Below are 15,284 nucleotides of genomic sequence, written 5' to 3'. Positions count from 1 at the left end.
GTTATTTAAAAAAAATGATAAACTGCAGAAAGTTTACGCTCCAAATTGTCTGTGCCCTGATTTGTGAAAGATTATGGCGGAGGAAATTGTTGGGGAGACCGAGTGAGCAAGGATTGTTTTGTAAAGAGAGTTTTAGGTAAATACATTTTGTAATGTGTAATGTGGACGTGTAAATGTATGGGCTTGTTTCGGTTTGATGGAATTGTAAATATATCTATTAAAATACTGATATTGTGGTCTATAACTCCTCCCTGAACCTCCCGCCGCCCTGTATCTCACTCTGTCACTGGCTGTCGGTCATCGCCAATGTAATTTTCAGAACACATTTCACACAGCAGGAGTTTGAATCGCCGACAGGTCCAGATATTTAGCATGCGAGTATCTCACGGGTGTCGGCGACTCTTCAGCGATTCTCTCTGATCACGTCTTTGATCATTCACACTGCATGATTGTCACTCACATGCATGAGCACTGATTTTTGCCTATGATTTTCAGGCATGTGTCGGCGATTTTTTCAAAACCTGTCGGCGAATAAAAATCGGACAGTGTGAACTTGGCATTAGATGTTATCACATAGAGACTGTATACATTCCCCAAATTAGTAAATACAAACTCTTGAACCCATTTAAGGGTAAAAATTGTATTAATGTTCAACAAATTAAAAACAGATAATACAGATGAATAAACGATAGAGCTTGGGCTGCTAAATATTTGATCCCTTCCCACAAAAGTGCGTATTGTTAATGATATAATTACAGACATAACCTATGCTGTGTTTGACAGAAAACTGGCTAAAACCTGACGATTACAATACTTTAAATGAGTCCAAAATACAGATTCCTGAAGCCTCAGAGCTTAACAAATCAGCGAATCGATTCATGATTCGGATCGCCAAAGTCACGTGATTTCAGCAGTTTGACACGCAATCCGAATTATAAATCAATATGCTTATTCATTAAGCTCTGAGGCTTTTGAAATCGGCCATCTCTTTATAAGTCTTAATTTGTTTTTTGTTTTTGCGCACAAAAACTATAGTCGCTTCAAAAAAATTATTGTAGAACAACTGTAGTGAGATGGACTTTGTAACAATGTCTTTAGAACCTTTTATGAGTCTTGAGAGAGGAATGACATTGGTTTTAAATGAAGGCCTTTCTGAGCCATCGGATTTCAACAAAAATATCTTCATTTGTGTTTCAAAGATGAACAAAGGTCTCGCGGGTGTCAAATGACAAATGACAGAATTTTCATTTTTGGGTGAACTAACCCTTTAAGAGTAGGGATGGGCCTGTTTTTAAAAAAATTGTAGGCTATGTGAATATTTGGGCTCATGAAAAAAACGTGAAAATGTGTTAATTTAAATGATGTTTAATGAGAAAGACGTTATTTTTTATTCATCAAGTTGTAGGCCTACCATTTCTAAACAAACTGATTATTAGACAAGCTTACATTATCTCAAGGATTTTTTTTTAGTTCAATGCATTAAACAGTAAAAACAACGGTTATTGTGCACAAAGTACACTCGAGACACCATGGTTATCGTGTTTATATTTCATATGTTCATGTTGAGGAAAAACAATACCACCACGCTTAGGTGAGAATGCTGCTGTCGACAGACAGAGACACGTTTGCTAAGCTAAGTTACGTTTCTAACAGCAGCTCTTTTAACCTGTCTCATTCGAAGAAACTTAAAGGAAGCATACATCTAGAGATCATTTTGCTATATTATGTTATCATCTCGGCTCGTGTGAGGTACAGCTGGGCTTACCTGTAGTAGTCGTGAATGCAGAACAGCAGTCTTTCCTCATTCGACTGGACTGGTGTTTGGATTTCGTGTGATTTCTCGTTGTGGTGATATGATAATAGTTTTATTAGTTAATTTGATTAAAATGAACTCCCTTTTGTAAGATAATTTTCAATTTTCACCTACCGTACTTTTAAACATCACGAGGCAGACGAGTCTTTATTATCAAATATCAACCAGATCTCAACTAATCAATACGCTCCACAGCGCCACTCGGTGGATTTAGTTATAACTGAGTATTATTCGGATTTGTCATGAGGTGCTTGGGCCTCAAGAGGTCTCTCTCTCTCTCTCTCTCTCTCTCTCTCTCTCTCTCTCTCTCTCTCTCTCTCTCTCTCTCTCTCTCTCTCTCTCTCTCTCTCTCTCTCTCTCTCTCTCTCTCTCTCTCTCTCTCTCTCTCTCTCTCTCTCTCTCTCTCTCTCTCTCTCTCTCTCTCTCTCTCTCTCTCTCTCTCTCTCTCTCTCTCTCTCTCTCTCATGTAGGTAAGAAATGTATTTCAATTAATCATAAAATGGCCCTGATATGTCACTAGACATTAAGAAATCATGTTAATTTCAAATACTTATGTCATTGACAACAATAGACATTTAAAAGTTGTTGTTGCAGCCCTCAACTTATATTTTAATGTTGACATGTGTTTTGGCCTTATAAGAGATTATAAATCATATGTTTACATTAGCCTATATAAAACCTTATAGTTCTGCCTAATTAAGGGCGTAGCCACTTTGAGTGACAGGTGGATAGCCGTTTAGGCGTGTTCGACATCAGCCGCGGCTGCGGATGCTCTCCTCAACCACCACCAATGTGCAGCACCCAGCTGGATGATGTGACGGCAACCATATTGCGCCAGAACGCTCACCACACAACAGCTTATGGTGGAGAGGAGACCGAGAAATGAAGCTAATCAGGAGAGGGGTAAGATTAGGAGCCCATGATGGACAGGGGCCAATGGGCAAATTTGGCCAGCATGCTGGGGTTACACCCCTACTCTTTATCGAAGGGCATCCTTGGATTTTTAACGACCACAGAGTCGGGACCACGGTTTTACGTCTCATCCGAAAGACGGGTAATCTTTTCAAAGGTTATTAAATTACAAAATTGATGTAATTGTTGTATTACTGAGGTCAAATGTGTAATTCAATTAATTACTAATCACATTGAAAGAAAATTGCTTTGCATTGATAAAGTAATCCAAACCACATTTATAATGAGTAACTTATAACAGTAAGCAATTACATTTCCAAAGTAACCAACAGTTAATGTATGTGAGATTCAACACACTCTTTCTGTTGTGTGACTGTGGAATTTCTTTGAATTGTCATGAATTTAATTCCACTTCCTGTCATTATAATTCAACTTCCTGTGGGGCGGAGTCAATTCAATTCAAATTTGCACAAGCCTGCCTATATTGTGAGCTGTAAAAATGTAATATGCTTGAATTATTAAGAATATAATCATATTTAATTTAAAGGGGTACTTCAGCACTGGGAAGATTAATCTGTATTTTAACTGGGTCATTAATGTAGTAGAAATGTGAATGTTTCTAGACTGAGAAAAGACAGAAAATGTATTTTTGTCTCATGGGGATGAAAGACAACAATTCCCAGAATGCTTCGCCGCCTTGTGCGGCCATTCCCAAAGCCGCTGCTACTGAATCACTTTCACTTTCTCACCACCGCTTTCATCTTCATAAAATCAGTTCAGTTAGAGAACAGACACTACAATTAAAAACTGAACGTGTCTGTTCAATATATTGTGATTGATATCGCCTGATGATTATGGAACTGATTGAGACACGCTCATACAAAATATGCAGGGTTCCCCAGAACCAGGATTGAAAACCACTGCTCTAGTCCTTCTTTGTGTTCCAGAGGTCTCAACTTTACAACAGGTTATGCTATTAGGACAGTGTTTGAGTCTGTGCTGAACTGCACAACTGATGTATTTGTCCATTCGTTGCCCAGTAGATCATCTCTGTCGTTGGCCTATATAAAATAAAACAAAAATGTTGTCAGCAAATACATTTTCCAAAGTTTACTGTTGTGTTGGTTCTTTGTTTCTAAATAAACTATAATTTTTTTTTTCTCATAATGGTAACTTTATTTTCTTAATTTCTCTAAATAAATAATTTAGCATTTTGTCAAATAATATTGTTTATATTGTTAAAGAATTATTTACATGGAGGTCTGTTGATATTTCTGTTGCTTCCTCTCTTGTGATTGCCTTTTCTGAAATGTTCAGGAAAAAATAATATATATATAAAAAAAAGAGGTGAATAAGAGAACAATAAATATTGTTTGACAAGTGAATGCTTAATTTTTCAATAAGTGTATTAAAAAATAATCATCATCATATACTAGTAATAATAACAATAATATAAATAAAAATAATAGAGGTCTTACTATTCCATGACCATAATTTCCAAGAAATTCCAGATAACAAAAATAATATAAGCAGTGCTCCACATACTAGTGCAATCACTTGAATAAAGCCTCTGAAAAAATAAGGAAATTGTTATACTCAGCTAGACTCAAACGTCTAATAAATCAAATTGAACAGATGTAAAATAGCATTTATGGTTTACTAAAGATTTCTTTGAACATACCTGCGTTCATAAGTGGGTGTGGGTTCAAATATAGATGATACAGTATGTGTAGAGCTAGTAGCAACATATGGAGTTGCTGATCTGCTGGTTAGTGGAGTCCTAACGGTACCATTGGTGTGAGATGGGTTCTCTTTTGAGTTCTCCATTGTGGTTAGATAGGACGAGGGCTGTATCGTAGAATGAAACTGCTTCGGTGATGCAGTAGATATCTGGTCAGGTTTTTCAGTCTGAATCAAAGTGCTTTCTGGTAATTTTGATTTTGTGGATACAAGAGTAGTGGCCGAATTATGGTTGTGTACATCCATAGCTGAAGTGAAGGATGGTGCTGTGGTATATATGGAGGGTCCTGTAAATAAAAGAAGAGCAGGTCAGTGACACATAGTTTAAGCATTGTTTTGTTGCTTTACCTAGAAACTCATTATGAAAGTCATTATTTATTTTGTATGCACTGCCATTTTCTTTGAAGAAGTAATGTGTAATTCCTCAAATGTTAAAATACACTGTAAAAAAAAGAGGCAAATTTTGCACTTTTGCAGTACAATTGACTTGGATGTTTAAGTTATTTCAACTTAAATTATGTTAAACTGACTTTAAGAAATGAGTTACATCTTGTATAACTAATTAAAACAAGTTTAACATTTCTTAACTTATTTTGATGAGTTAAAACAATGTAAAAACGTATGTGGTCATAACTTATTGAACATATAATTTTTTACAGTGTACTTTTTTTCACAGTCACTGTGGCGCAGTGCTCTGTATACAGTCATGATATAAGATGATGGATTATAGGACCCATTCTCACCCCTTTCCTGTTTCCACTTCCCACCAAAATAATTAAAGGGATAGATCAACCAAAAAAAAAAAAAATTGTGTGTGTTTGTGTTGTTCCAAACCTCTATGTTGAAAACAAAAGAAAATATTTTAAAGAATGCTGATAATTAGACAGTTGACAGTAGCCATTGACTTCCAGAGAATAAAAAATACTCTGAATTTTTCTTTTTGGGTGAACTATCCCTTTAACATGTTGTTTGGCCCTATGCCAACACTGACATAAACAATGGTGTGATTTTGGGGCAGGTCTATCTGTTTAGCTGACCAATGACTGATGAGAGAGTTTTCGAGAAACCTGTTTCAAATGTAATTTAAAGTTTCAAAATTCCATTGGGGTGTGGAAATAACACACTTAAGGTGTGACCTCATCATACACATTTTGGTTACATTTTGTTGCAAAAAATGTCCACTGTCCAATGTCAATAGTGTGAAGCACAGCTCACAAATGAGTAATTTTCAAACCAAGTAGGATTCTGTTGGTCAACACAGTGCATTTGGTTGGCCTATGTCTTTAACCCTCCTCGTCCAACGGATGGCCAGACAGAAAAGCGTGATTTGTCTCTCCAGAGAACACGTCTCCGCTGCTCTAGAGTCCAGTGGCGGTGTGCTTTACACTGCTGTATCCGATGCTTTGCATTGCACTTGGTGATGTAAAGCAGGCTTGTGCAAAATTCAGAATTTCAGAACTGGCCTCCATTCAATTCATGAATTGGAATTGAATTGATTCCGCCCCACAGGAAGTTGAATTTGAATGACAGGAAGTGGAATTAAATTCATGACAATTGAAAGAAATTCCTCAGTCACACAACAGAAAGAATGTGTTGAATCTCAGATCTTCCACCCAGATGATATTAAATGTTCCAAAATCACGACTTAAATCTAAAGGTGGCAGAGCTTTCTCCATTCATGGTCCTAAGCTCTGGAATTCCTTACCTGTGTCTATTAGACTTCCCCCTACTCTGTCTACATTGTAATCTTCTCTCAAAACATACTTTTTGTCTCAGGCATATGTTTAATTTGATACTAATTTTTAAAATTTTAAATATTGTTTTATATTGCATGATGTTCTTGTCTTAATTGTATTACTTTTGTTTGGTTTCTTTTGATATTTTATTATTAGTGCTTAAATTGTATTGTATGAGGATGCTTTGTATATTGTGCAGCACTTTGGTCAGCATTTATGTTGTTTTAAAGGGCTATATAAATAAACTTGACCTTGATCTCACATACATTAAGTGTTAGGAAGGTTACTTTGGAAATGTAATTGCTTACTGTAATAAGTTACTCATTATAAATGGAGTTTGGATTACTTTATCAATGCAAAGCAATTTTCTTTCAATATGATTAGTAACTAATTAAATTACAGATTTTTCCTCAATAATAGCATTATCAAAATTATTAAAATTAACATTTTACATTAACAGATGTTTCCCTTCACTCAAAAATACATTAATTTAAATATTAATCTCCATTTCCAGCCATATGCAAAGCATGCTGGGAACTAGCAATGGTGTCTTTAAATAAAACTGCACAATTGAGCAAATTCTCTTAAAATAAACCATTTTTTTTTTAGCAGTTTAATTGGTTCCTTAATGCAAGTCTCAAAACTGCTTACATTTCCTTAAAAAAATTGAAAAGTGTATCTCTTGGTTTTATTTCTATACAACACTGGACAACAATTTTCTTACGAAAATGTATACACAATTTTTATTTATCACCTTGTGAAAATTACAAGACCCATGATTCATTTTTTACTGTGTAGTAATTTAAGTTATTATTTGAGGTAAATGGTCCATTGTTGCTTTCATTATGGCTAATTAAGTCATGAAAAAAACGATATAGGTATAAACTCAAATTAATCTATTTTATGTTTCAGAAAGAGAAATCATTTTCAGAATCCCAGGACGCTCATCGAATCTTGCCATCTTTTTTCGTTAGGAGAAAAAAATATAATTGACTCGGTAAAGACATGTGTTGCTGCGCATCTGATAAGGACACAGTATTAATCCAGTATATTTGTAAACTACATAACACATGAACAACTGTGATATAAACTTACTTGTGTTGGCATCTGTAATGAGTTGCCTTGAATGGACTTTGATATGAACAGGAGCCTGCACATCCCCAGCCATACACCAAAACCAGCCTGCATCTGTCGTCTTCAGTCCTGTCAGAGTCACTTTATACACACCATCATATGTATCGTTTATCTGTACAGCTGCTCCAGCTGATGGCTCTAAATCCTGAGCCGTTTGACAGGAGTGCAAATCTCCACTTCTGCACCATTTTTTCTCATCATCTTTTAGTTTGTCACTGTAGAGACATTGGATGGTAACATTGCTGCCCTCTTCACCTGACACATTGTTGCTGGCCACTGACAGATCTGGAGTACCTGGAAATAATCAGATGACAAAATCAATTACTTTTGGAACCATCAAATATTTGATAGTGGTGCTAAAGTATCTCAATAACTTTTACCCTGAGTGACGATAAGTTCTAGAGATGTTCTAACAAAGGAACCTTGCCTCTTCACGGCACACCAATAACGATTTGAATCAGTGCTGCGTAGGTTCGTCATCGTCATGGTTGTTACCAGTTCATCTGGGCTGTTGGAAAAGCTGATGCCTGTTTGCTTCTCTTGGTTGGTAGGTCGCATTATCATGTAGGGAATCCAGTATTTTCCTTTGCACCAGAATTTAGGAAGGTCCTTGAGCTGGAGATTGTAGTGACAGGGAATGGTGACAGATCCCCCACTTTGAGCTGTTATCTTATTTACTGTCCATAGAGAGTTGGTACCTGTGAGTCAAAAAATGATTATATACTCAAGAAAGATTTTCTTTGTAACACAAAGACATTGAAAGTCATTCACATGCTGCTGACCAACGCTGACAACCAGATTACAGTACGTCACTTCTCAAACATCCCACGACCCGACAAGTGCAGATTAAACATGTTCAATCGGCTAAAACAAGCCACGTCAGATGCCAACAGGCGCCTGGAAAAATATGGATGATGCGACCTCATTCTCTTCCGTGAAAAGTGAAGCGTTCAAGCCTTTAGAGGTCAGAATATGGAGATGTCAATCTTGTGCAGATTTGGGACAGAGTCTGTGCAGTAGTGACCTCGGGACCAGAGTCTGCGCAGTCGAGACCAGGAAGTAAAACTGCAATATCAAAGGCCCATCCACACTCTCGCACATACAGAACAATTAATTGGTGTGAAATAAGCAGTTATGGAAATGTATAAATTAAAGCTAAAGTCTCCCTTGGTGCCTTAGTGACAACTTCACTCAGAGAAGCTCTCAATCTTAGCTGTCAATCATGACGTCACCCCTCCCCTCCAATAAAATAATTAACTAAAACCAAACTTATTTAAAAAAAACGTTTTAAATGAAACCAACTTGGGGAAAAAATATATGAAGTGCAATTTTATTGTTTAGTTTATCTCGCGTCCATTAGAATCATAGACTGTAAAAAAAATATGGATGTAGTGTCCGTGATGTCACCCATAGGATTCTGAAGTGCAGTTTTGAAGCGCAAACTAGAGACGAGTTGGCCGTTGCCATCTTGGATAGATACGCAAGGATAACAGAACATGGGCAAATAGGCAGGACATGGGCAGAGCTTAGCTGACGCAATGACTAACAGAGTGGATAAATGGCTATCCACCTGTCAATCAAAGTGGTCACACACTTAATTATGCAGAACTTTAAGGCTTTATATAATGTAAACGAATGAATTATAAATAAATTCACCCCCCTCACAGTAGCCATGAAAGGCAAAATTAGCCGTATAGAATAAAACCACAATTTGTACCAGGCTGTAAACATGTTTTTTCTGCTGTAAAGTTGGGAATTTTAACATGGGGCTCAATGAGATTCTGCTCCCTTCTGGAGCCTGTCCCTAGTGGCCAGTTGAGGAATTTCAGTTTAAGTCACTTCTGTATTGGCTTCAACAGAAACTTGGGCCAACCACCTGGGGGCCATCAAGATAATTAGGCTTCAGTTTATAACAGAAGCGGCAAACTTGACACTGACACTGGTAACACACTGATCCCATAAAACCTGACAAAGTGTCTGTTGCCGTATGTTGCCATTTGTAGGTGCAGTGTGAATTGGCCAGAAAAAAATCTAATGCTGAATTTTTTCAAAGGGTAAAATACTAAAATAAAAATAAATTTTGAAATTACATTAGGGTGAGAAAATACTGATTCATAGGAATCAGCGGTTCGGATCATCAAAAGGCTTGTTCGAGATCCATTGGCGCTGCGCAGACCAAACGGTGTATGACATCAAAGTACCGTGAGAGAGATTCAAAAGCATAAGGAGTAGTTTGCTCTACAATCGTTCTCGCGGTTCTTTGATGTCATATGCTGATCAGTCTGCGCAGCGACTATGGATCTCGAACAAGCCTATAGTCACGTGATTTCAGCAGTTTGAATCCGAATCCGCAATCCGAATCATGAAAAAAATACACTGATTGATAATGCTTCAAGGCTTCAGAACACACGTGTGAAATGAGCCCATAGCTGTATACGTCGTTATTTGGGGGGTTTTGCACACAAAAACTTCTCATCGCTTCATAAAATGATTGTAGGGCCACTGTAGTGAGATGGGTGTTGTAACGACGTCTTTAGTGCCTTTTATGGGTCTTGAGAGAGGAAATGACATTGGTGTCAATGGAGGCCTGCATCGGATTTCAACAAAAATAACTTAAACTGTGTTCTGAAGATGAACGGAAGTCTTACGGGTGTCGAACGACACGAGGGTGAGTAATTCGTAACAGAATTTTCATTTTGGGGTGATCTAACTCTTTAATGTTACCCAGATTCACTCTGGTGATGTCTAAACATATATTTTTTAATATTTTAGAAAGTATGTTTCTCTGATGTAAACAGGTGCTGATATCTACAAGGGTTGCTAAATCCATTACCCCCATGAATTTCACACACAATGGCTTAAATGCTATGCAAACTGAACAGTGACTAGTCAAAAATTCACAGATGCACATCTACATTAGAAACCTTTTCCGGCCTTTAGGCGGGTTCCAGCTGCATTGATTCAAAGAACTGATGATGAGGTATTAATAAAACTGTTCAGTGAAATTAAGAACTTGTGTACTTCAATATTTAATAACTGCACAGTTTACAGTGTGCCATTTTAATAGGACAGCTAAATGTGAACACATCTGCTGCTGTAACCCAGGGACCTTAGATTACTTTTTCCCCTTCTGCATTGCATGGATGAGAACCTGTGGACACCGCTTTGTGTTTAATATGCTATACAGATAGTGAATGTTTTTGCATTGACGCCATTTCATTAATCCTTGGTCTGCTTTTAAAGGATGTACAAAAATATGCAATGGACTGTTATATGGGTGTGAGTTTGGTGATAGAATGTGGTTGTCACTCCTGTAAACTCACATATATTAAATAATTACTTATTTATTAAAACTTATTTTCATACAGCCACTCTCCTTGGTGGAGCTCATGGAAGCCTGCTGGGCCCTTCACAATTGTTTGTTTATATCTCCCAATTCTGAGGGGAAAAGTCCCAATTGACTTCATTCTTTATTCCCTGGTGAAAACAAGCTTCCATATTTCTGAGTGAATACACTTTAGAAAAAAAAGAGGATGTCTGGGGAGATGGAACATCAAAAATTCTTTTCTGTTGCAATGTCAGGCCAGCATGATTACTTAAAAATCTGTTTTGACGTCAGTGAATTGATTGACGTTGAACTGTGTATTATCTTTATTACTAAAGCATAGAGCTTCTTGTAAACATAATAAAATATATATTTTTTATTGTTAAAGCTGTTCTTGCATAGCCCAAATTGTAATATATACATTGTGTTGTATTATGTCAAAAGAAATCCACATAGGCCTACCTAAAACTCATATAGGCTACTTATATATATTTATAAGGCTATAGTATATTTTCAATATATTTGTTAAAAGTGAATTATAGTTGTTGTTTTTACAATAACTACTGATGAAGTACATAATCGATGGTCACATTTGTCATTGTAGTCTATAATATGCAACATATGAGATGTTTAATATTAAATCACAAAAAACATTTTTATGACTGACAAAGCAGAAATAGTGTTTTTAACAAATCCTATTCCCTTGAATTATTTAAAGAACCAACACAGGTTACAGCATTGGATTATTTTTTCCTAAGGACTTACCTTGGACTCCTAATAGCAGCACTAAGGTAGTCAGCAAAAAAGCCATGATTTAAACCGTGATTTTACAAAAATGATAAACCCTCCTCGCTTGTATCTTCGACTAGCATCTTAACCATTTGAATTATACTTCCTTTTATACACTGTGGATTTCAACACTTCCTGCAGTCTCATTTCCTTCTTTCCTCATTGCTCACCAACACAGGGCTGAAACCTTCAGGGAGAAAGCTGCATGAGAAAGTAATCAATATTACAAAAATTACAAAATGGGTCATTAAAAGTTTAAGTCACTCATGTTTATAAAGTAGGCCTAACACTGTCCAACAGCGACACCCACAGGTACAATTCCACTTCTCTAGTGATTCCATTCATTGCATTAAAGGGGGGGTGAAATGCTGTTTCGTGCATACTGATCTTTTTACACTGTTAAAGACTTGGATTCCCATCCTAAACATAGACAAAGTTTCAAAAACTAATGTTGGACGTTTGATAGAGTATTTCTGTGTTAATTTGGCAAAAAAAAAATTCTGTGGAAAGGATACCACTGGAATGAGAAAAGGAAAAACTAGGATTGTTCCTGATGCGTGCCTCATTTCAGATAAACTCAGCAAAGATTGAGAAAGTGGGGGAAAGCCCACTGTGTTCTGCATTGGACCTTCCTTGGGCTGCACATTTTTCTTGAAGAAAGTGTAAGAGATTTGCTACTAATATAGGACTGATGCCTCGGCTCGAGTGGTATCCAAAAATGCTTGCTTCATCGATAAGATGTCCATGAGGAGATCTCCTAGTTCCCTAAGTTTCACAGAGCCGTTGTTGGGAATTTTAGTAAACAGATCCAGTTTCTTGAACAACTCATCTTTGATTATCTCAGGTGTTCGGTATTAGTCTCTGGGATGTTACTCCCTCTCCGCTCATGTTAATATTAAAATATTTGTACGGTAAGATAACGCAAAATTAGAACAGCCATCTGTCTTTACCACTCTGGCTTCTTTGCTCGCTGTTTTGATATTGTTCTTTTGCACTGACTGATTCACTAAATTAAACAGTCAATCAGAGTTCTCTCTCACACACAGGCAGCCCAGCACTGATTCTACCAATACGTTCTCAGTCCAATTCGGCACATATTGACGCTCGGTCAGATTCCTTCACTGTCAAAGCACAGGTTACCGCTTTAGCATATTTTTCTGACGCGCATTCAAAAAGTACAAATATTCTTGGTGTTCCGAGGCCAAGCGCCAAAAAAATCCCCAAAAGCTTTCAGTGTGGCCATCCGTCAACAGTCATAAACTCAACTAATTTCAAAAATTGCCGTCGGAAGAAATGTTACGTCAGCTGTCGTATGTCTCCTGACCCATTGCATCGTTACGTCAGTTTTGACTGTAAAATACCACTGGCTCTCATGTAGCCTCTCTCGTGACCGATCGCTTCATGCTGAAGAGTCGGATGTATCATTTGAATGAGATAAGAGTGGAGTGTGTGTTCATGGAGTGACGGTTTGGGTCATCATTTCAGCAATAAAAACATTAAGATCAACTGTACTTCACATAAAGATATCGTATGACTTCAGAAGACTTGGAATACAAAATGTGTTAATACTGTAATTTCATACTGTATTTGGTCAGTTTTTGCATCAATACCTGTGACTCTTTTATTGGCCTGTTACGTGTTTTATATTGTTTAGAAGTGGGTAGGTTTAGGAGTAAAGTTAGTTGACCCAAAATATAATGGTAGCCTTAAAATATTCATTAAATAATTTCTACTTTTAAAAATGCAAAGAATTAAATGCCTCTTGAGCTGATGCATTGGGCAAACAACTGAAATCAATGGAGTAACTTACCTTGTGCGCCGGAAAATGGCGCTAAAGGGAACCCTGTGCGTTAAAAAGTGATGCGATGGTAACTTAACAAGCGTCAATGTGATAAACAGAGACTGTTGATTCTACATGCTGATCTGCCCAAAAACCCAGATGGTGTCCGTCTAGAGCCAACGTTGCGGAATAAACCGAAAAAAACGTGGTGAAAAAAAGTCAGTGACTGATCATTGTCTTGGTGTGGTCCTAATTGTCCGCGCTTTAAAGGTGCCATAGAAATGCACAAAAAAAATGTTTTACATATCCATTTATAACTCTAGGTGAATCGATTGGGTTCGGCGAAGTGTATGAATATTAACATAAAGGGGTGCGAAACACTAGCCTGGATGCCAGCCGAACTCAGCCCCGCCCACAACATTTGAGGAACTAGGCGCGGACTCGGACTTGGCAACACAGTGCGTCGCTTCGTTGCTCTGATTGATTGTAGGTCTATCCAATTGAGGTCTTTCCTGGTTCGGTTGAAACACGCCCCATAATCACAGCCCAATGGAGCAGTTTCAGACTCATATTCTGACTAGAATTAAGTATGACCACGTCAGGCTAGCGAAACACAGCAGGCAGAGAGAGACCTTATTCTTATGAATCCAGGCTTCTTTCTGTTCTTTAGTCAGCTCTTTGAAGTTGAGGTATCCATTAAGGAAATGTGCGCATTGTCGCAATAAGGGCAGTAGGTGCGACTTATCTCTGTAGCAGAACTGGGCCTGGATTCTGGAATGGACACTCTCTGTTCGATTTCTGCAGCAGGCTTATCTGCGCCCAGCAGGATGGGTGGAGCATACGAAACTGACTTGCCGTTGTCATCTTGGACCTGGAGCTTGTACTCAAGCCAGTCTATAAAGTCGAGAAGGGTGGGGACTGTGATCCTAGATGAGTGAACATATCTCTTAAAGCTGATCTGGCTTGTGGGAAAGCTTGCCTTGGAGTCTGGACACGTATGAACCGCATTCCAATTCAGCTGCTCCCCCCTGCCCCAACATACTCACTAAAGAGCATACACGAAGGGCGAAGAACTTGAAAGCTTTAACGTCACCTGGCTTGAGATTGGGGCCTTCTAGTACTTCAGAGATGTTCCGCAGAACAAGCCTGCGGAGTTGACCACAGATCTTCACAAGAGCCTGCATAGTATCTGTATAGGGCCGCACAGAATTACAGTAGGAATCTGCTACTAGTAGGGCCTATTCTAGCTTTGGATAATCACTCAAGATCTGATATTTAAAGCGTTCGCTCACATCTGCTGGCAGAAGGTTCTCTAGCGCCATCCGTAGTCTCGAATGAGTGAGTTCAATCCTTAAAATGCACAAATAAAAAACAACATGACGTGTTGCGGTTCAGCTGTAGATTTGTTTCGGATCATTTCTATTTAGGCCTGTGTGTTATTAAAAATAAAAATAAAAAAATAAATAAAAATACTGTCATGACCAAATGTTCAAAAAGTTGGCAGAGAAGGGGTCATGTTCGGGGAACAACATAATTGATGATAGGCTATTTTTCGGGGCCGTAAGTTTTTCTCACCCATTGTATTGATAATGAACTTCATGCTGTATAGGGAATATAACGCCTGTGCCCTATAAAGCCTAGATGTGTAAATAATAATAATGTAAAAGTTATGTAGCTTACTAGAATATAGCATATACTAGCATATATATGTGTGTGTGTGTGTGTGTGTGTGTGTGTGTGTGTGTGTGTGTGTGTGTGTGTGTGTGTGTGTGTGTGTGTGTGTGTGTGTGTGTGTGTGTGTGTGTGTGTGTGTGTGTGTGTGTGTGTGTGTATAACTGTTTTTGGGCTATACAGATAATAAAATAATTAGATTTTTGAAATAGCCTATTAGCTTCAATATTTGATCACTATGCTTTGGTTAAAATTTATTAATAAATTAGAAATGAATAAATATATAAATAAATAAAAGAATAAATACAAATATATGTAATTAAATATGTAAATAAGTAAATAAATATGTTAAAAAAATACAAATAATTATTGGATTTTTATAAA

General features: G+C 37.4%; 1 protein-coding gene across 1 annotated transcript; it reads right to left on the bottom strand.

Moving 5' to 3' along the window:
• Positions 1-2,985: 2,985 nt before the first annotated feature.
• Positions 2,986-11,544, bottom strand: si:ch211-264f5.2 (uncharacterized protein LOC570749 homolog). Its single transcript, XM_067425891.1, has 7 exons — positions 11,426-11,544; positions 7,716-8,033; positions 7,297-7,629; positions 4,407-4,752; positions 4,204-4,295; positions 3,980-4,029; positions 2,986-3,786 (listed from the first exon to the last, which is right to left on the bottom strand). The coding sequence occupies exons 1-7, from the start codon at positions 11,469-11,471 to the stop codon at positions 3,694-3,696; spliced, it is 1,278 nt and encodes a 425-aa protein (XP_067281992.1). The 5' UTR covers positions 11,472-11,544; the 3' UTR covers positions 2,986-3,693.
• Positions 11,545-15,284: the final 3,740 nt, after the last annotated feature.

Source organism: Pseudorasbora parva, chromosome 19 (genome assembly GCF_024679245.1).
Source record: "Pseudorasbora parva isolate DD20220531a chromosome 19, ASM2467924v1, whole genome shotgun sequence".
Taxonomy (NCBI): domain Eukaryota; kingdom Metazoa; phylum Chordata; class Actinopteri; order Cypriniformes; family Gobionidae; genus Pseudorasbora; species Pseudorasbora parva.
Note: the sequence above shows the minus strand (reverse complement) of the source record. Positions and strands in the feature narration are given on the sequence as shown.

Bases quoted from the DNA above. Each gene is read 5' to 3' on its own strand.
- si:ch211-264f5.2 (XM_067425891.1), bottom strand. From the start codon at position 11,471: ATGGCTTTTTTGCTGACTACCTTAGTGCTGCTATTAGGAGTCCAAG. The intron at 4,296-4,406 runs GTATGTTCAAAG...TTATTTTTTCAG, and splicing joins ACACCCACTTATGAACGCAG to AGGCTTTATTCAAGTGATTG. The intron at 3,787-3,979 runs GTAAATAATTCT...TATTTTATATAG, and splicing joins AAATATCAACAGACCTCCAT to GCCAACGACAGAGATGATCT.